General features: G+C 42.5%; 1 protein-coding gene across 1 annotated transcript; it reads left to right on the top strand.

The window, feature by feature from the left end:
• The first annotated feature begins 1480 nt into the window (after positions 1 to 1480).
• On the top strand, positions 1481 to 15239 carry LOC125433467 (ubiquitin carboxyl-terminal hydrolase CYLD-like). Its single transcript, XM_048497978.1, has 11 exons — positions 1481 to 1605; positions 2308 to 2440; positions 3504 to 3645; positions 4141 to 4248; positions 7543 to 7622; positions 8588 to 8654; positions 10196 to 10325; positions 12230 to 12338; positions 12488 to 12603; positions 13177 to 13366; positions 14482 to 15239. Exons 1-11 carry the CDS (start codon positions 1579 to 1581, stop codon positions 14676 to 14678), a joined length of 1299 nt encoding a protein of 432 aa, XP_048353935.1. The 5' UTR covers positions 1481 to 1578; the 3' UTR covers positions 14679 to 15239.
• The last annotated feature ends 258 nt before the right edge of the window (positions 15240 to 15497 follow it).

Consider the following 15497-nt stretch of genomic DNA (forward strand, 5'->3'; position numbering starts at 1 on the left):
CTTTGACTCATATACTAGAACAGGATTCCCCAATGTGTGTGTGGTGTCACTCAGTGGCGTACCGTCCATGGGAACATATGGGGTCAAATGTCCCCGGGTGGAGGACATTTAGTCACATGGGGGTGGAAAATTGCCCCCACACTCCTCCTCCTTCCCCCTGAAGACCCCCCTCCCCAAGACTTCAGGATGTTGGAGGGCCCTTAATTGGACACACCTCCAAGTCAGAAGGAGCCATCCAGGCCACACCAAGTCAGCAGCATCAATCTCAATGCTTTCTCAGCAGGCCAGCTGCCACCCAAACAACCCCAATGCTTTCTGCTGGCAGCTGCTCAGTGCCTCGGGTGAGGAGGGCTAAGGAGCCCTGCATGCATTGTGGTGGTGCTGGCTTCCCGAAGCTCTGCACTGTACACACACAAGCCTCTGGAGAGAGGTGGGGGGCACAGGGCAAGCAAGGGGCAGGAGGGAGGACACTGGGGGCAGAATTTCACTGGCATTGGGGGGCATGCTTTTTACTGCTTGGCCTGGGCGCTATTATTTTATAAATACTCCCCTGGTACCATTGTGCCATTGAGCTATTGATATCTTTCCTGGTACCCACCAAATATTTTTAGAAAGTGGTAGCCATTAATGATTTGACTGGCTGAGCAGATTTTTTTTACATGTTTTGGCGGCAGCTGCCATCACAGAAAAGGATTTTCACTGTGTGACTGAAGGAAAGCTGCAACAGCCATTTGATGGCTGGCTCCACCTCCTAGGGCAGTCATTTTGTAGCTGCTCTCGCCACACTGTGTAAGAATCCCAAAGGTGCCCACAGGCTCAAAAAGGTTAGGGACCCATGCAGTAGATTAATAATGACATAGATTTTTTTGTTCAGGCAAGATATATAGATAAGCTTCACTTGGTCACAAAATGGTGTTGGACAGCACCGTCAAGTTGCAGCCCATTTATGGCTGCCTCTCATGGGATTTTCAAAGTAGTATAAAATAATATTAGCTATAAAATAATATTAGTTATGCAGTGCAAAGGAACTGCAGCAGGTCTGTACATTGCAGTCCTATTTGATGCTGTGGCCAGCAATGGGGACCTCCTGTGCTGACTCTATCAATTGTATGAGGATTAAGACTGAATCTTGCATGCTTTTGAAACAACCATCTATCATAATGTTCCATTTTTGCAGGTCTATTGACCAACATGGAATTTTCACCAGAGAAGAAAGAGGCCTTCATTGTGACTCAAGAGATCTATGCAGGCAGAAAGAGGATCCCTCTGGGGTCTATCGGATGCTTCCTTAAGGGAAAGCACAACATGGGCCGCATTGTTGACCGAAAATCTAGGCCTGTCATAACCCTGATAAGCAGCCACATAAAACCACTTAGCCACCATCAGGCTGCTCTTTTGCTCTCCATTAAGAGCCCACAAAAGCGATATAGCCTCTTTTGCAGTGAGCAGCACTTCACCTCCATTTGCTTCCTAAAAATCCATGATGTCGTACAGCTGAGATGTGGCCGGGTGTTGACAGTGGGCATTGTGAGAGGCTTCTGGGAACGGCTCAGGAATCCTGGCAACGAAGAGCTGAAAATGGTTCTCATTGAGGTGGAGCTGCTGGTAAGGGCGTGGTCATACTTTGTTCAGGGTATTCTGGTCAGTGTTCTGGGCCTTCCAGTAACAGGAAGCTTCTGGTAGAGTGCCTTGACCTTCCCCATTCCTCTCTCCAACCGCGTATGCATAATAATGCACTTTCAGTCCACTTTCAATGCACTTTGCAGCTGGATTTTGCTGTTCGGAATAGCAGAATCCACTTGCAAACAATTGTGAAAGTGGATTGGAAGTGCATTATTCTGCATGTACGGAAGAGACTTTAATCTCTGGGGTTTCTGCTTCTTCCAGTTTAGCTAACATAGTGCAGTGGTTAAGAGCAGTGCACTCTAACCAGGAGAACCAGGTTTGATTCTCCACTCTTCCACATGAAGCCTGCGGAGTGACCTTGGACTAGTCACAGTGCTCTCAGAACTCTCTCAGCCCCACCTACCTCTCAAGGTGCCTGTTGTTGGGAGAGGAAGGCAATTGTGAGCTGCTTTGAGACTCCTTGCAGGAGAGAAAAGCAAATTATAAAAACCAGTTCTTTTTCTCACCTGTGTGTCCCTCATCCTTTACTGCACACATCTATTCTAAAATATGTCTGCAAATAGCACGGCTCTTTAAATACAACATTGCTGTTGTTGCGACAAGTCTGCAGTATAGATTTTTGCTTGACACAAATGCTTTACTTTCAACATTAGTCATTCTCTCTGCTTCTCACTGCATCAGGATCCCAGGATTATTGCTCTCAGTAACAGCTTCTCCAGACTGAAGGTTGATGCGAGTAAGATCATCACAGTTAGCTCCAGTATCACCATTTCTCCCTGCCACAAAGAAATTGAGCAAAGATGCCATCGGAAGGGTAAGAGGCACCAAAGGGCCCAACCATTTGACTGGATAACATTTCAGCTTTGTACCTCTCTCCCTGCTATGGGAATCTGTAGGACTGCTATAATATTTTATATACAACATAATATAATGATTTGAAACGATTATCTTTTATTTCAGAACGTTACATTTTTTCACAGTCATCTTATTGATAAAAACTTGTGCGCAGCTTCTGTCTCTTGGAGTTTTGAGTGATGCAGCTTTAAGTGTTTGTAGTAGGGATGGGTATCAACTGAAACCCAACAATAGCTTTGATAAGAGAATAAAAATGGCTTGGCTCCTGCAGTGAATTTTTATTGGCTGAAGTGATTTCTGTCAATGGCCGATTCCCCACGGTCAATTAATCATGTGATACTCACACGAAATATCAAGGATTCAGGAAGAACTCCCCGCTGCCTGATCGATGAGCAAGGATTCATCCCGGTTCTGGCGCTCATTCTCCCCCTTATCCCATGTCTTTGCCAAACCTGTTTGAAAGTACTACTTTTTCAAAAAAACACGTCTTCGATCCAGTTTGGAGGGGAGGATCGGGGGTCTAATCTTGGTTCAAATTTCCCGCCGTGGAGCGTGACACAAATGCCTTACAGCTAATCAGTGCACATGGTGCTGTTCTCGCAAGAGCACGAGAGAACGAGAACCAACCAAAAACTTGGGCGGGGGAGACGTGATGATGTTCTGACATCATAACGTCAGCACGTTTTTGCAGGAGAAAAAAGAAGGTCCCGCCCCAACACGGCACAACAGAAGAGACCCGCCAAGCCGATCGTGTGGTAGTGGGGATTGTTACAATTCTTGAATCCGAGATAGGCCTAGATGTCTTCACTGGAAACATGCTGTGGTGAGCAGGTTGAAACCTCGATGAAAAGGTGCAGTTTATTTTCAAACTTGGTTTGATCTAGATTGAATTTCCCGGTGGGGATTCGGCCAATCCAGTCCAGTGAAGCAGTCACTTTAAGTATCTAGTTATTATAGAGAAGTTGGATTGCTCCTTCTTTCAATAGGGCTGTAGTCCAATGAAGCACATACTGTTTTTCTAGAGGGCAGATACTTAAACCAGAACTGGGCAGAAAATAACACTGAGGCAGCTTGGAAACAGGATGTTTTGCTGAAGATGGAAGGTGCTATGAAGGGAATCCAAGGACATTGCAATTCCTGTTACCTAGACACAACCCTTTTCAGGTAGGTGGTGTGCAAGTTGGTTGTTGTGAGTTTTCTGGGCTGTGTGGTGGTGGTCTAGTAGTTTTTGCTCCTAACGTTTTGCCTGCATCTATGGCTGGCATCTTCAGAGGTATGACACAGTCCAATTCTAGATTGTGCCAATGCTAAATTGAGCCCAGTTATGTGGGGTATGTGTTTTTTCTCCACATTGTCTCTAACAGTGCTGCTGTTTTCAAAACCAATGTCTTCCTTTTCCTTTCCTATGTCTGCTGCTGCCTCAAAAGCAATGCTTTGGCCATTTTGGAATGTTCATTTTCCTCATCCCCTGCAAAATGGCTAACTGTAGTGGTGTTCTGTGTTCTGGCCTTGCTACTGCCTGAGAGCCATTATTATGTAGTCCAGTGCATAAGCTGGGGTGAATTAATAGCAGGCTGCTGTGGCAACCATTTTGTGCTTAATTGTGCTTAATTCTGTTTTATACATCAGTGTACATATTCTTTGTGTGTTTCTTTGCAGTTTATTCAGTTTTTCTTCTGCCTTGGATAGCATTCTCGATTCTGCTGAGGTACATGATGCAACAGCACAGCAAATACTGAGGGAGCAGATTGTGGAACCGTTGAGACGGTGAGTTCCACCACATTTCTAAAGTATCTGTACTGTGTGGATGAATTGTATTCTTAATGCTGTTGGGTTTTCTGTATTGGAGTATTGTGTATTATGTACTGCATGGACATCAGTAGAGGCACTGCATGAACATCAGTAGAGGCACTTTGACTTTTGGGAAAAGAAGGTGAAAATTACACAATACCATTTAACAAATAAACAATGTTCTACAGAAAGGAGAAAAAGGGGGTTGTGTTCCAGCAATGGGAGCACATTTACTGTACAATTTAAGGGCCAGACTGAACATTACAATTTAATGTTCCCTGAAGCCTTGCAGCAGCTGTGGTGAATGGCTTTTAAAAAAGAAAAAAAGGAGACACCCCCCCCTCAAGGACTCAGAACAGAGCTAGGGGGCACCTTCCCCCCTTCTGTTTTTCTGCACAAAATCTGCACTGAGAAGAGTTATTTACCCAATCTTCCTGCTCCACATGGAATATCTTCTCACAAGGAACAGCAAAATCAAGGAAATAACTCTCCCCAGAGTGGTTTTTATGTGGAAAACAGCTGAGGAGGGGGGAGGGAACCCTTTCATCTCCCCATGGTGCCAATCCAGACAGGTTCTCCTTTTAAAAAAAGCTGTTCCCACAGCTGCTATGTGGCTGCAGGTAATATGAATTGGACTAAGGAACCCAGACCCAAATCTCTAAAACAGCAGCGTTTAGTTTAGCCCTAAGTCTGTTTAAACCAGATCAGCCAATACTGCATGTCAGCATATGGAAGAATGATGAGTCCTGAATATTCTGGAAGTAGAAGCTCAAACAGAACAGTCTTGCTGAGTCAGACTCAAAAAATATGATCCAATCTGTTGAAATGCCATGGTTTGGGCACACTGACTTGGATCCAGAGAGCACAAGAGGAACTCAGCCAGGCTATTCAAAATTGCTCATAACCCTTCTCTGCTGCAGGCCCCTGATGATGCTTGGGGCCTCCAAAAACAGCACTGGGTGAAACATGGTGGTCTGCAGTAGAAGGGAGGTGGATAAAATGTTTCCTCCTGTGGGTGGAAAATCAGGATTTGGATCCAAGCCATTGAAGCAGTTCATTCAGCCTATTACAGCCACTGAAAGAGATCATCTTATGGATTGTATAAAATATACACAGAACATGAAAGCTGTCCAATGGACAGAGACAACTAATATACAGGAAGGTGTATAGCATCAATCAGAATGCCAACCTGATTAATTAGCACGATCATGACAGTTTCCCAAATTTCTCATCTGTGTTTATGAGCCAAGATGAACTATAATCATTTAGAAATCTCCTGTGCTGTGAGATACCACAGTGTTTTATAGATTAATGTATCAACTAGTTGTTTGAAATCGGTGGAGTTAATTGACTAAAAAGTATTAATCAGTCAAAGCTTCCAGAAGACTGTTTTGCGATGAAGTAGCATATTTCATTATGTTGTAAGCATAAATTTTCCAGCTCACTCAGGGTAGAAATCATACTTTTATCTCTCAGCTCCATAGGCATTCATTTCCACTGGCAGATTTTAAAGATTTCTTAGTTTTACTGAATGACTTGACTTATCAGCAAGATTTAGACTAATATTCAATGGCTCTTCTAACTACTCTTTGTGTCCCAGTTCCTCAAGAAATCGGAAGTTGCTGTGTCAGTCTAATTGTCAGAAGAGTAGGAGTTGCTATATTAGCTACATTTTCCCCACACATATTCCAAAGCACTCAAGGCAGTATACATCATTTTCTCTTCCTCCATTTTATCCTTGCAACAACCACCCTGCGAAGTAGGTTAAGCTGAAGGAGATCGCTCACCGCAGGCTTCCTGACAAAGCAGTGATTTGAACTTAGATCTCTCAGATCCTAGTCTGATAGCCTAATCACAACTAGGGTTGTCACTCTCCAGGTGGTAAGAAAGTACACAAAATTACACTGAAAATGGCTCACAGCAATAAAGTATTACTCAGAAGGAAAACAATTCTCAATGTATTATTTGATAAACTCATGAACTGCACCATAGTGCCTAACAATTGAATATCATTGTATAAATCACCATAGTGTTTTACAATAAAGAATCACTGAAAATATATACAGGTACATTTATCTTCAACCTACTGTCTACTAAACTAACCAGAACCCTGATTGTGAAATACTTCAAAAGGCTAGTGGAACATGTGAAACCTTTTAGTAATCTTTAGGGTCCATAAACCTTCTAAGTTGTTCCAAGTCAAAGTGGAATCAACTCTATGGGACCATCCTGGATAGTGGTCTTGTGCAAAGGCTCTTACTGCTGTCCTGGTGAATCTCCAGGTGATGGCTGGAGATCTCCTGGGATTACAACTGATCACCAGCAGAGATTAGGTCAACTGGATGAGATTGCTGCTTTGGAAGGTGAACTCTATGGCATTAAATCCCACTGAAGTCCATCTCCTCCTCAAACTCTCTCAGACTCCACCCCCACCCCAATCTCCAGGTATTTCCCAACCCAGAGCTGGCAACCATAACCACAACCCCACACTAGCTCTAACCAAGAATTAGAAGACTGTTAGCTTAGCAACAGAGAAGTGGAACAGCAGTAAAGTGTCTGCCCTTGCAATAGCCCAGGAGCAGCATAATAATAATAATTGTGCAACAGCTAGCTGTAATTGACTCATAATGAGATTTTCAAGGCAAGAGGAGAGCAGATGTGGTTACCTTTGCCTTCTTCTGCATAGCAACCCTGGACCCTCTTGCTGTTCTTCCATTCAAATACTAACCATGGCCAACCCTGCTTAGCTTCCAAGCTCTAATATGATCAGACTGGTCAAGGTATTCAGGCTGCTACAGCATATTATAGCAGTTCCCAAAGACTGGCTTGGGCTGTGTAGCTCCAGAAACTGAAAAACTTTTCTCTCTTTCTCTGGCCCAATACCAGTTGCTTTTCCTCCCCACCCTGCCCCAACCATTCCAGGTACCTGTAATCCTGCACTCCTAGGAGACCTGCACTGCCTGTTATTTCTTTTTAAATTTATTATTAGATTTTTAGACCGCTCTCCCCTGTTACAACAGTATCAGCTGTTTAAAAGATTTTATTTATGTAAAATCAAAAATAAACAAGGCACCCTACAATAAAACCCAGTGGAGGGTAGAACAGTGTAAATTATAATAACAATACTTGCATAATCCTGTTAAATAAAAGGGGGGGGGAGAGAGGGGAAGGGAAGGGAGGTCAGCTGAGATGGATAAATACCATAGCTGGATTCATTACTAATCACTTATAATCATAACAATATATAATCATGGAAATATTGATTGTCAGGCATGGCTATGTGGGAGCTGAGAACGTGATGAATTTAAGGAGATTGTTGCGATCTGACAGCTTCATTACAGAAGAGAAAGGTGAGTGACAAGAGTCTGGCCTCTTTACTGGGTAGGTTACACTGCACTCCCCCCCCCACCCCGCAAAGTGCAGAATATTGCTATGGAATATGCTGCCACAGGAGGTGGTGATGGCCACTAACCTGGATAGCTTTAAAAAGGGCTTGGACAGATTTATGGAGGAGAAGTCGATCTATGGCTACCAATCTTGATCCTCCTTGATCTGAGATTTCAAATGCCTTAGCAGACCAGGTGCTCAGGAGCAGCAGCAGCAGCAGAAGGCCATTGCTTTCACCTCCTGCATGTGAGCTCCCAAAGGCACCTGGTGGGCCACTGCGAGTAGCAGAGTGCTGGACTAGATGGACTCTGGTCTGATCCAGCAGGCTAGTTTTTATGTTCTTATGTTATTCTGAGCAGTGAGGAATTCCAAAGGTAATTCTTATCTGAGTTGATTCCTTTTGGAAGGAAGGTTGAGCAGTCCTTTATAATTTTTGTACCATTTGTTTTAATTGCAGATACATTAGTGGAACACAAGTAGAATCGTTATTGGGAGGAGTGGGGGGAGTGTCGCATCTTTCAAGCCCTGATGGGTGCTTGGACAGAGCCATTTCCCCACCATTAAGGATAACTGAAGTAGCATTACGAAGAAATGTTACCATTCCTTTTGTCATGGGCAGTAGTTTTCCCCAGGATTCTATTTTTGGCCAATCCCATAAAAAAGAATAACCCACAATAACCAAAATACAGTACCTGTAACATAACTTTGTGGTTTCATTGTTCAAATCAGTTCTCAGATATTTGTTGAAGTGTCCTTATCTTGTAAGGTAGGTCAGCTTTGCCAGTGGAGTTGAATATGAGTGGCTTGCATATGACCACTTAGTGAGTTTGTAACAAAGATTTGACCTCTCAGTCACAACTCATGCTCAGCCACTATGCTGCAACAGCTTCAGGCTTTTTGCTACTCTAATGGTTGATCTGGTTTACAGATCCAGAGGAATTCCTGAATGTCCTTCTAGGAGAGGTCTTGGCTATAGAGCCCTTGATCAGAATCAGGTAAGAATTTGATGTGTTGATTGTTTTCTCTCATCCATTTGAGTGCCATTCTTGGGCCTACATGCAGTGTCAGACTTCAAGGCTTAGGGCTGAAAACTCTTACAAATAAAAAAAAAGATTCAGTGCCTAGGCAGGTCCTAGAGGTAGAGCCCATCAGTTTTTGACAAGTTGGGTGGTGGGGCCCTGAGCAGAGCACAAAAAAACCCCTGTTCATTCATTCACTTAAAGTTTAGCTTTTTAAAATGCTGAGAAGGGGGACTACCTTACCCCTTGCAGTTGAGGCAACTTTGAGAAAAAACAAAAATATCCTGCCCAATTTCTTTCAAGAGTAACCCTAATACTGACCATGAATAAAAAGAAGCAATGGAACATTGGATATGATGGGCCGATTCACAATTTGTCTTGAGATGGACTTTCAGGATGGACTTTCAGACAGACATACTTTGGGGAGATCCATACTTGGAATTAATACGCAAGCATACAGGGACTTGGTGTGGGTCAGGACCATGACACTCAGGGAGCTTTCCCAGTCAGGAGCAGCCTCTAAGCATTTGCTTTGTTATCAAAATTTACACATACAGCTGGTTACATTAGTTTCCTCAAAGAGGCAAATAACATTTCTTGGGGCCATTTCTGGTAAAGAAAATGGCATGGAGGCAGAAAGAGGCATAAGCCCCCTCTCCCCATGTGCTGCAGTCATGATACAACTTAAGGGCAACAGGCATATTTGTATACGATCCTGTTTGCAGAGTAACGAGCAGAATGTAGCTTTGTGTGCAACTTTATAGGAACAGTTATCTAGCTAAAGAACAACCTTTTTAGCTCAGAAATCATTGGAGAGCTTTACTTAAACTGAGAGAGAAACAGACTGTATACATAAACAAAGTACCACATATATATCGATACATTCACAGTTCATAGTTCGGTTACAATTTCAAACATAGTCTATATTAAACATTTCAGTCAGAGCTTTTTGGTCTTTCCTCAGCAAGAGTCAGGGAGCAACTGTTTCCAACTGTCACCTTTAGAATGTTCATAGAGATCTCCCAGAATTCCCTGCTGCTGCATGCAAGCAAGGCTGTAAAATCCAACACCAATGTGAGCCATCTCATGCCAGGAATTAACTTCTGAGCAGGGAACTCCCAGCCCTCATCTGTCTACAGTCTGCATAAGGCATATGTGAACTGAGTGACAGGTGAATTGGCCTGAGGTGAGTTCACTGACTAGATGGGGATAGACTGGCCTAAAGGCTCTCCACTTCCTGGTCCAAAAGGCACATACTAGGATGGAAGGAGATGCTCACAGCTCCTCTGGGCTACACTTTGAAAACAGCTACCTTCAGAGAAAAGTCTCCTTGCCCTTTTCTCTTCAAATGCAATGGATATATTCTCGTGGCACAGCTAGGTTACTTTTGGCATGAAGAAGCTGAACTCAGAACTGCTTTCTTTATATCTCAGTGACAATGATACTAGTTGATACTAGTTGATGCACTTGTCTGGAGGAAAGGACATGTATGTTTCTAAACTTCTTTGCATTCCTAGGGCTGGCAACGAAGCACTCGAGTATAATTGTTATCAAATACTTGTGGAGAAAGACGGTATGGTCCAAATGCCCACCGTGCAGCAATTACTAGAAGAATCACTTCTCTCCTATGACCTGAAGTTCGCTGAGGTGGGTAACTGAGATACATCATGTACAATCTTTTTTTGCAGACAACAACTTGCCAGCCTCTTGTGGGGGCGGGAGCGGGGGGAGGGGGGGTAGCAGAGATCCGGAATAACAACTGATCTTCAAACCACAGGAAACAAATCCCTTGGAGAAATTGACTCCTTTGAAGGGTGGACAAGTCCCTCAAACCCTGCTGTGGCTAGCCTCCTTTGCCAAATCTCCAGGAATTTCCTAAACTGGAGTTGGCAACCTTACTCTCCAAATCTCCAACAATTACTTAGGGAAAACCAGCTCACTCTCTTTCCCCCACTCCTTCATTTAGTCTGGCTGTGCAGCCTGTTTCCACTCCCTTCAACGAAGTCAGAAACATACCAGAAAGCATTCAGTACCAGGCTTGCTAACCTCCAGGTACAGACTTCACATGGATGTAAATAAGACACAAAATATTAAAACTTTGTTGAAGCAATTTTATTTGTATGCTTACAGTCTTCTTGGTAATTTAGATGGGAAACAGACCTGTAATATTAATATATTATTTGTATGTTTATTTATTTGTATGTTTGCAGTCTTCTTGGTAATTTAGATGGGAAAACAGACCTGTAATATTTACAGAGTTAATATTAGTGATACAATTACAAGTTGAATCAAAACATTTTTCCAAGGTAACATGTTCCAGAGAACTCTGAGCTCTTGGTGCCAAGTAGCATGGTTCCCTACCGATTTAAGCAAATGCTGCCTCGCTGCTATGCCTCTACCAACAGCTGTCTAAAGCCCATTGTATTGTACTTTAGCACAACAGACTTTACTGCTAGTTACACATAATTTCTGTAGCACTTTTAATATGCAATGTGCTTTGTAGCATTAATTTTTTAGTCTATGTCCCTGTAACTTGCCATTATCCAAAGTGTACAGATGGAAAACTGAAGCTAAGATATTCTTTTCATTTGTAGTTTGCCCTCGCGGAGAACCCATGGCTGAGCTCAGATTTGAATCCCAATCCTTGTGCCAGGATGTACTACATTTTATATGTGTGTGTGTGTGTGTGTGTGTGTGTGTGTGTGTGTATATACACATACACACACACACACACACACACACACACAGCTGCCACCAGGAATTTAATTCCAAATCCCTTTATACTTTCCCCTGAAATAGTGTGTCTGAGCTTTATAGCAGTTTCGAAGATCTATGTAGTCCTAAGGAAATACAAGTGTGGGACTCCAGGTTACATTAAACAAATTTAAATTTTTATTTACATATGTTATGTAGCTTAAATGTACAAAACTTGTACAAAAATGTACAAAAAATAAAACATACTGAGACAACAACCTCTGCAGAGGTGACTTTTCACTTTACATCAATTCACTCTCACTCCTTTACATCTTTGAGATCCTAACAGGATTTGACTCCTTTTCTAATCTCTCACTCCAGCATAGATTGACTCAGTCTTCAGTATGGAATAATGTCTCTCTCTCCTCACTCACTCTCTCATTTCAGCACATAATACTTTCTTTCTCTCCAGTTCTGTACACATTCTGGTTCATTTTAGCTCAGACTGATCCTGTCAGTCTACAGCAGAGACTGCCATCTCTCTCTCAAAGTTAGCACAAACTTTCTGGCTCTCCCCCTCGGTTAAGCACAGAATCTTCCTCAGTCACTCTCCAGTGCCATCCACTCACTTCTCTCTCATCCCATTTTACTCCCCTTTCTTCTACAACTTGCGTCTCAACTTGCACATAACAGTTTTAAAAGTTACGGTCCTCTAGGCTAGAGAGGAGCATTTCTAAGATATACAGAAATATCAACAAATAACCATTCTGCAGCCCTTGTTTGTTGTCCAGTCTTTTTGAGCCAACTTCTGCAACAACCATTGGCAGTCACTCTTCAAAAAGTCTCTTCTCTTTCAGATCCCTTCATGCCTTATCTTACAGCTGCCAAGGTTTGGAAAGGGGTTCAAAACATTCCCATCAGTGTATCCTTCTCTAGAGCTTGACCTGACAGACTTGGTGGACCAAGGTAAGCAAGCTTGTAAGCATAGCCAAAATTTTATGCTAGTTTAATCTAAGAGTGCTCCATTGGCTTTTTATCAAAGTAAAATGTTGGTACTACAGCAAAGCAGTCATCCTTGAAGGCAGTAACAAACCTGGGTCCTTGTATTATTGTAGCTTCTCAGACTTGTTGTGCATGTAGTGGGCAAGCACCGTATGAATGCTCATGGTGCCACTTGGATTCCTTCCTGAACCCAAGCCACTTGAGACCATTGAGAGGAATTGCTAAGAAGGTAGGAACACCATACAGTTCACCTGAGGGTGGGAATTGCAGGGGGAAAGGGAGGGCTCTGGAAAGGCATGAGGAAAGGTCACTTGCAGATATGGAGCCAGCCAAATGGCTAATTTCATCTTAGCCTCTCTAAGGCTCCAGATGCAGTTGGCTTGTTGTCTGGCAGACAAAGAATGATTAGGTACCTACCATTTTCATACAAAAGGCAGCTGCTGTTCTCAGTAGGAAATGGCATCAGTCACCTGCTAAGTTTCATATAGCTGTTACAAGTGTAGGAATCCCACCAGGAAAAGGGTACAGCCCTATTCATACAGCCACGGGGGTTGAGCAGATATGAGTTCGAACAGAGGGTGAATCCCCGTTCTACCATGAAAATGGCTGGGTGACCTTGGGCCAATTACTCTCAGTTTAACCTGCCTCATAAGGTGACTGTTGTAAGGATAAAATGGGAGAGAACAATGTTGTAAAGAACTTCGGGTCCCCATAAGGGACAAATAAAGCTTCTACAATTCTTAAATTTCACATCCCCCCCCCCCCTCGAAACTCCTGACTGTTGTCTCCTCATTTCTTCCAGGTACCTCCTCATCAGCCCAGACAGAAGTATTCCTGCATAGGACAGGAACTCAATAGCTCCTCTACTAAGTCGCAAATATTGGAGTTGTTTGCAGTTTTGTGCATAGAGAGCAACCATTATGTGGCTTTTGTTAGATATGGAGCTTCCAGACAATCCTGGCTTTTCTTTGACAGCATGGCTGGCCGATTAGGTAAGGCAGCATCTTGGGGCTGGTTTTTAACAGGTCCAAAGAGCTTATGTTTTTGCAGGTTATAAAACGAAACCAACTGGCACTGACCACTGGATATTTAATTCAGATTTGCGCCCCAGGACTCTGCCACCAGCCTTAGTTCTCCAGAATTTCACTTCAATCATTAGATGAGTCTCTCTAGCAGTGCTTGAGAACAAACATGATTAGTGCTTTACTGTAAACAAGTTTCCTCCACATTCTCAATGCAATTTAATAAAAAGAAATACAAAAGGTGAAAGGAAATAGAAATGTAGTTGGAATACGCACACTTCAGGACAAGAAGAGTAAACTTAGACTGGGGCTTTTGGGAGAACCAGGATGGGTTCCCACACTGTATGACCTTTATGAACAGTATAGGCTTAGTTTAGTCTGTGCTACTTCACTCACCTCCACCCTGCAAGCAGGCACAGGCAACAGGAAACCCCAACACAGACTTTACTGGCTACACAGGAAATCCAAGGTTTTTTTGATGAGTGACATTCTCCCTGCCTCCTCACACCCTTCAAGGATGAAGTAGGGATATTTCTCTAAGGACCTACGAATGCATCCAGCCACGTCTTGGGGGGATTCATATAGAACTACATTCTGATTAACAAGGGACAATCCGAGCCTTGGAGCAGCTTGTTTATGAAGTACATCCTGAATGTTTGAGCAATATTTTGCAGCATGGGAAACTTATGGAACGCTCCATTAGTGTCTAGCTCCTATTGGTATAATGCCTGAGGATGCCAAAGGAGGTACATTCCTTTATGCTTAGCCTGGCATTAATTTATTCAGGCAAACCAGGGGTCTTCAAGTTTTCCTTTAATCAGAGCTACTTCTGAATAATGAAAATAGCCTGAGCTATGCCCCAAAGCATGTTACCAAGTTTTGTTCTGTCCTAGCAATAGGGGAGACACTTGATCTAGACTTAATTTAACTGGGTGTTTTCTAGTTTTCCTATTTAAATTAACCCTAATATTTTCATCCAAAGCACCGATAAACCTTACTCAGCTCCTTAGTAAATGGATGTTTCTCAGCATAACAATGACCTTTTCATTATTCATACCTTTGTAACTGATCGTGTATTTCTTTAGAGAAAGAGAATGGATCACACATCCCCTTGGTAAAGGCATGTCCACAGCTTGGACACTATCTGGCAATGGCACCAGAGGACATTTCTGCTGTGGATATCAAGCAAATGGATCAATTTTCCAGAAGACTCTTTTGTGATTCGTATACATTCATGTACCAACGACCAAAATTCAGCTCTTACAGATGTGAATTCAGATAGTAAGATCTCTCCTTACAGTTTCCAGCTCTTGGGAAGAGAGAAGTTGAAAGCATGTCTTTGCCACTAACACATTACAATGAGAAATATAGCCATTTAGAGAACATGGCTTTTTCATGGTGAGATTCATCTTTATGAAAATTGCCGGGCAAATAACAAATGGATGTTTTCATGGGACTAGATTTTTTTTGTCCTTCCAGCAGCAAGTGAAGATCTATATATATTATCCAAGACCATGACGTGAAATTTGTTTGGTTTACCTTCTGTTCTACACTGCAATTTTGAACTCATTCTGCTTTTTTTATTTGCTGTTCGTTTGACATTTTTTGTATTTTACATTTTAGTATATTTTACTTTTTTGATGTTAATTATTCTGAATATGTTGATAGTCATCCTGTGAATCACTTTTCTGGTTGTATGACAAAATACAAATGTTTAAAATAAAATCCACCCTTAGGTTGCTCATTAACTCACCCAGTACATTTTCCAACCATGCAGCCCCAGGTATATGGGGTCAGGTTATAGGAGACCCCTGACAGAAAGGCATTCTTCACATACTCCACAACACTCATCCCAGAGCTAACTCTTTAGCATTCAAAATAAAGGTTTGAGTCTACACTCAAATAAAGGCCTGTGCTTGCCACAGGAAACAAAACCTCTAAAGAGGTTTTTTGGTCTGCAGATATGGTTTAAATAACGTTAACCTATTTTCTTTGTCTATATGACCCAAATACAAGGCACAGTAGGATTAAATTTCTTGGTTTTGGACAAATGCTGACATAATGCTAAATTAAGCACATCTATGGCTGGACATAGTTACAA

The sequence above is a fragment of the Sphaerodactylus townsendi genome, linkage group LG05 (assembly GCF_021028975.2).
Source record: "Sphaerodactylus townsendi isolate TG3544 linkage group LG05, MPM_Stown_v2.3, whole genome shotgun sequence".
NCBI lineage: Eukaryota > Metazoa > Chordata > Lepidosauria > Squamata > Sphaerodactylidae > Sphaerodactylus > Sphaerodactylus townsendi.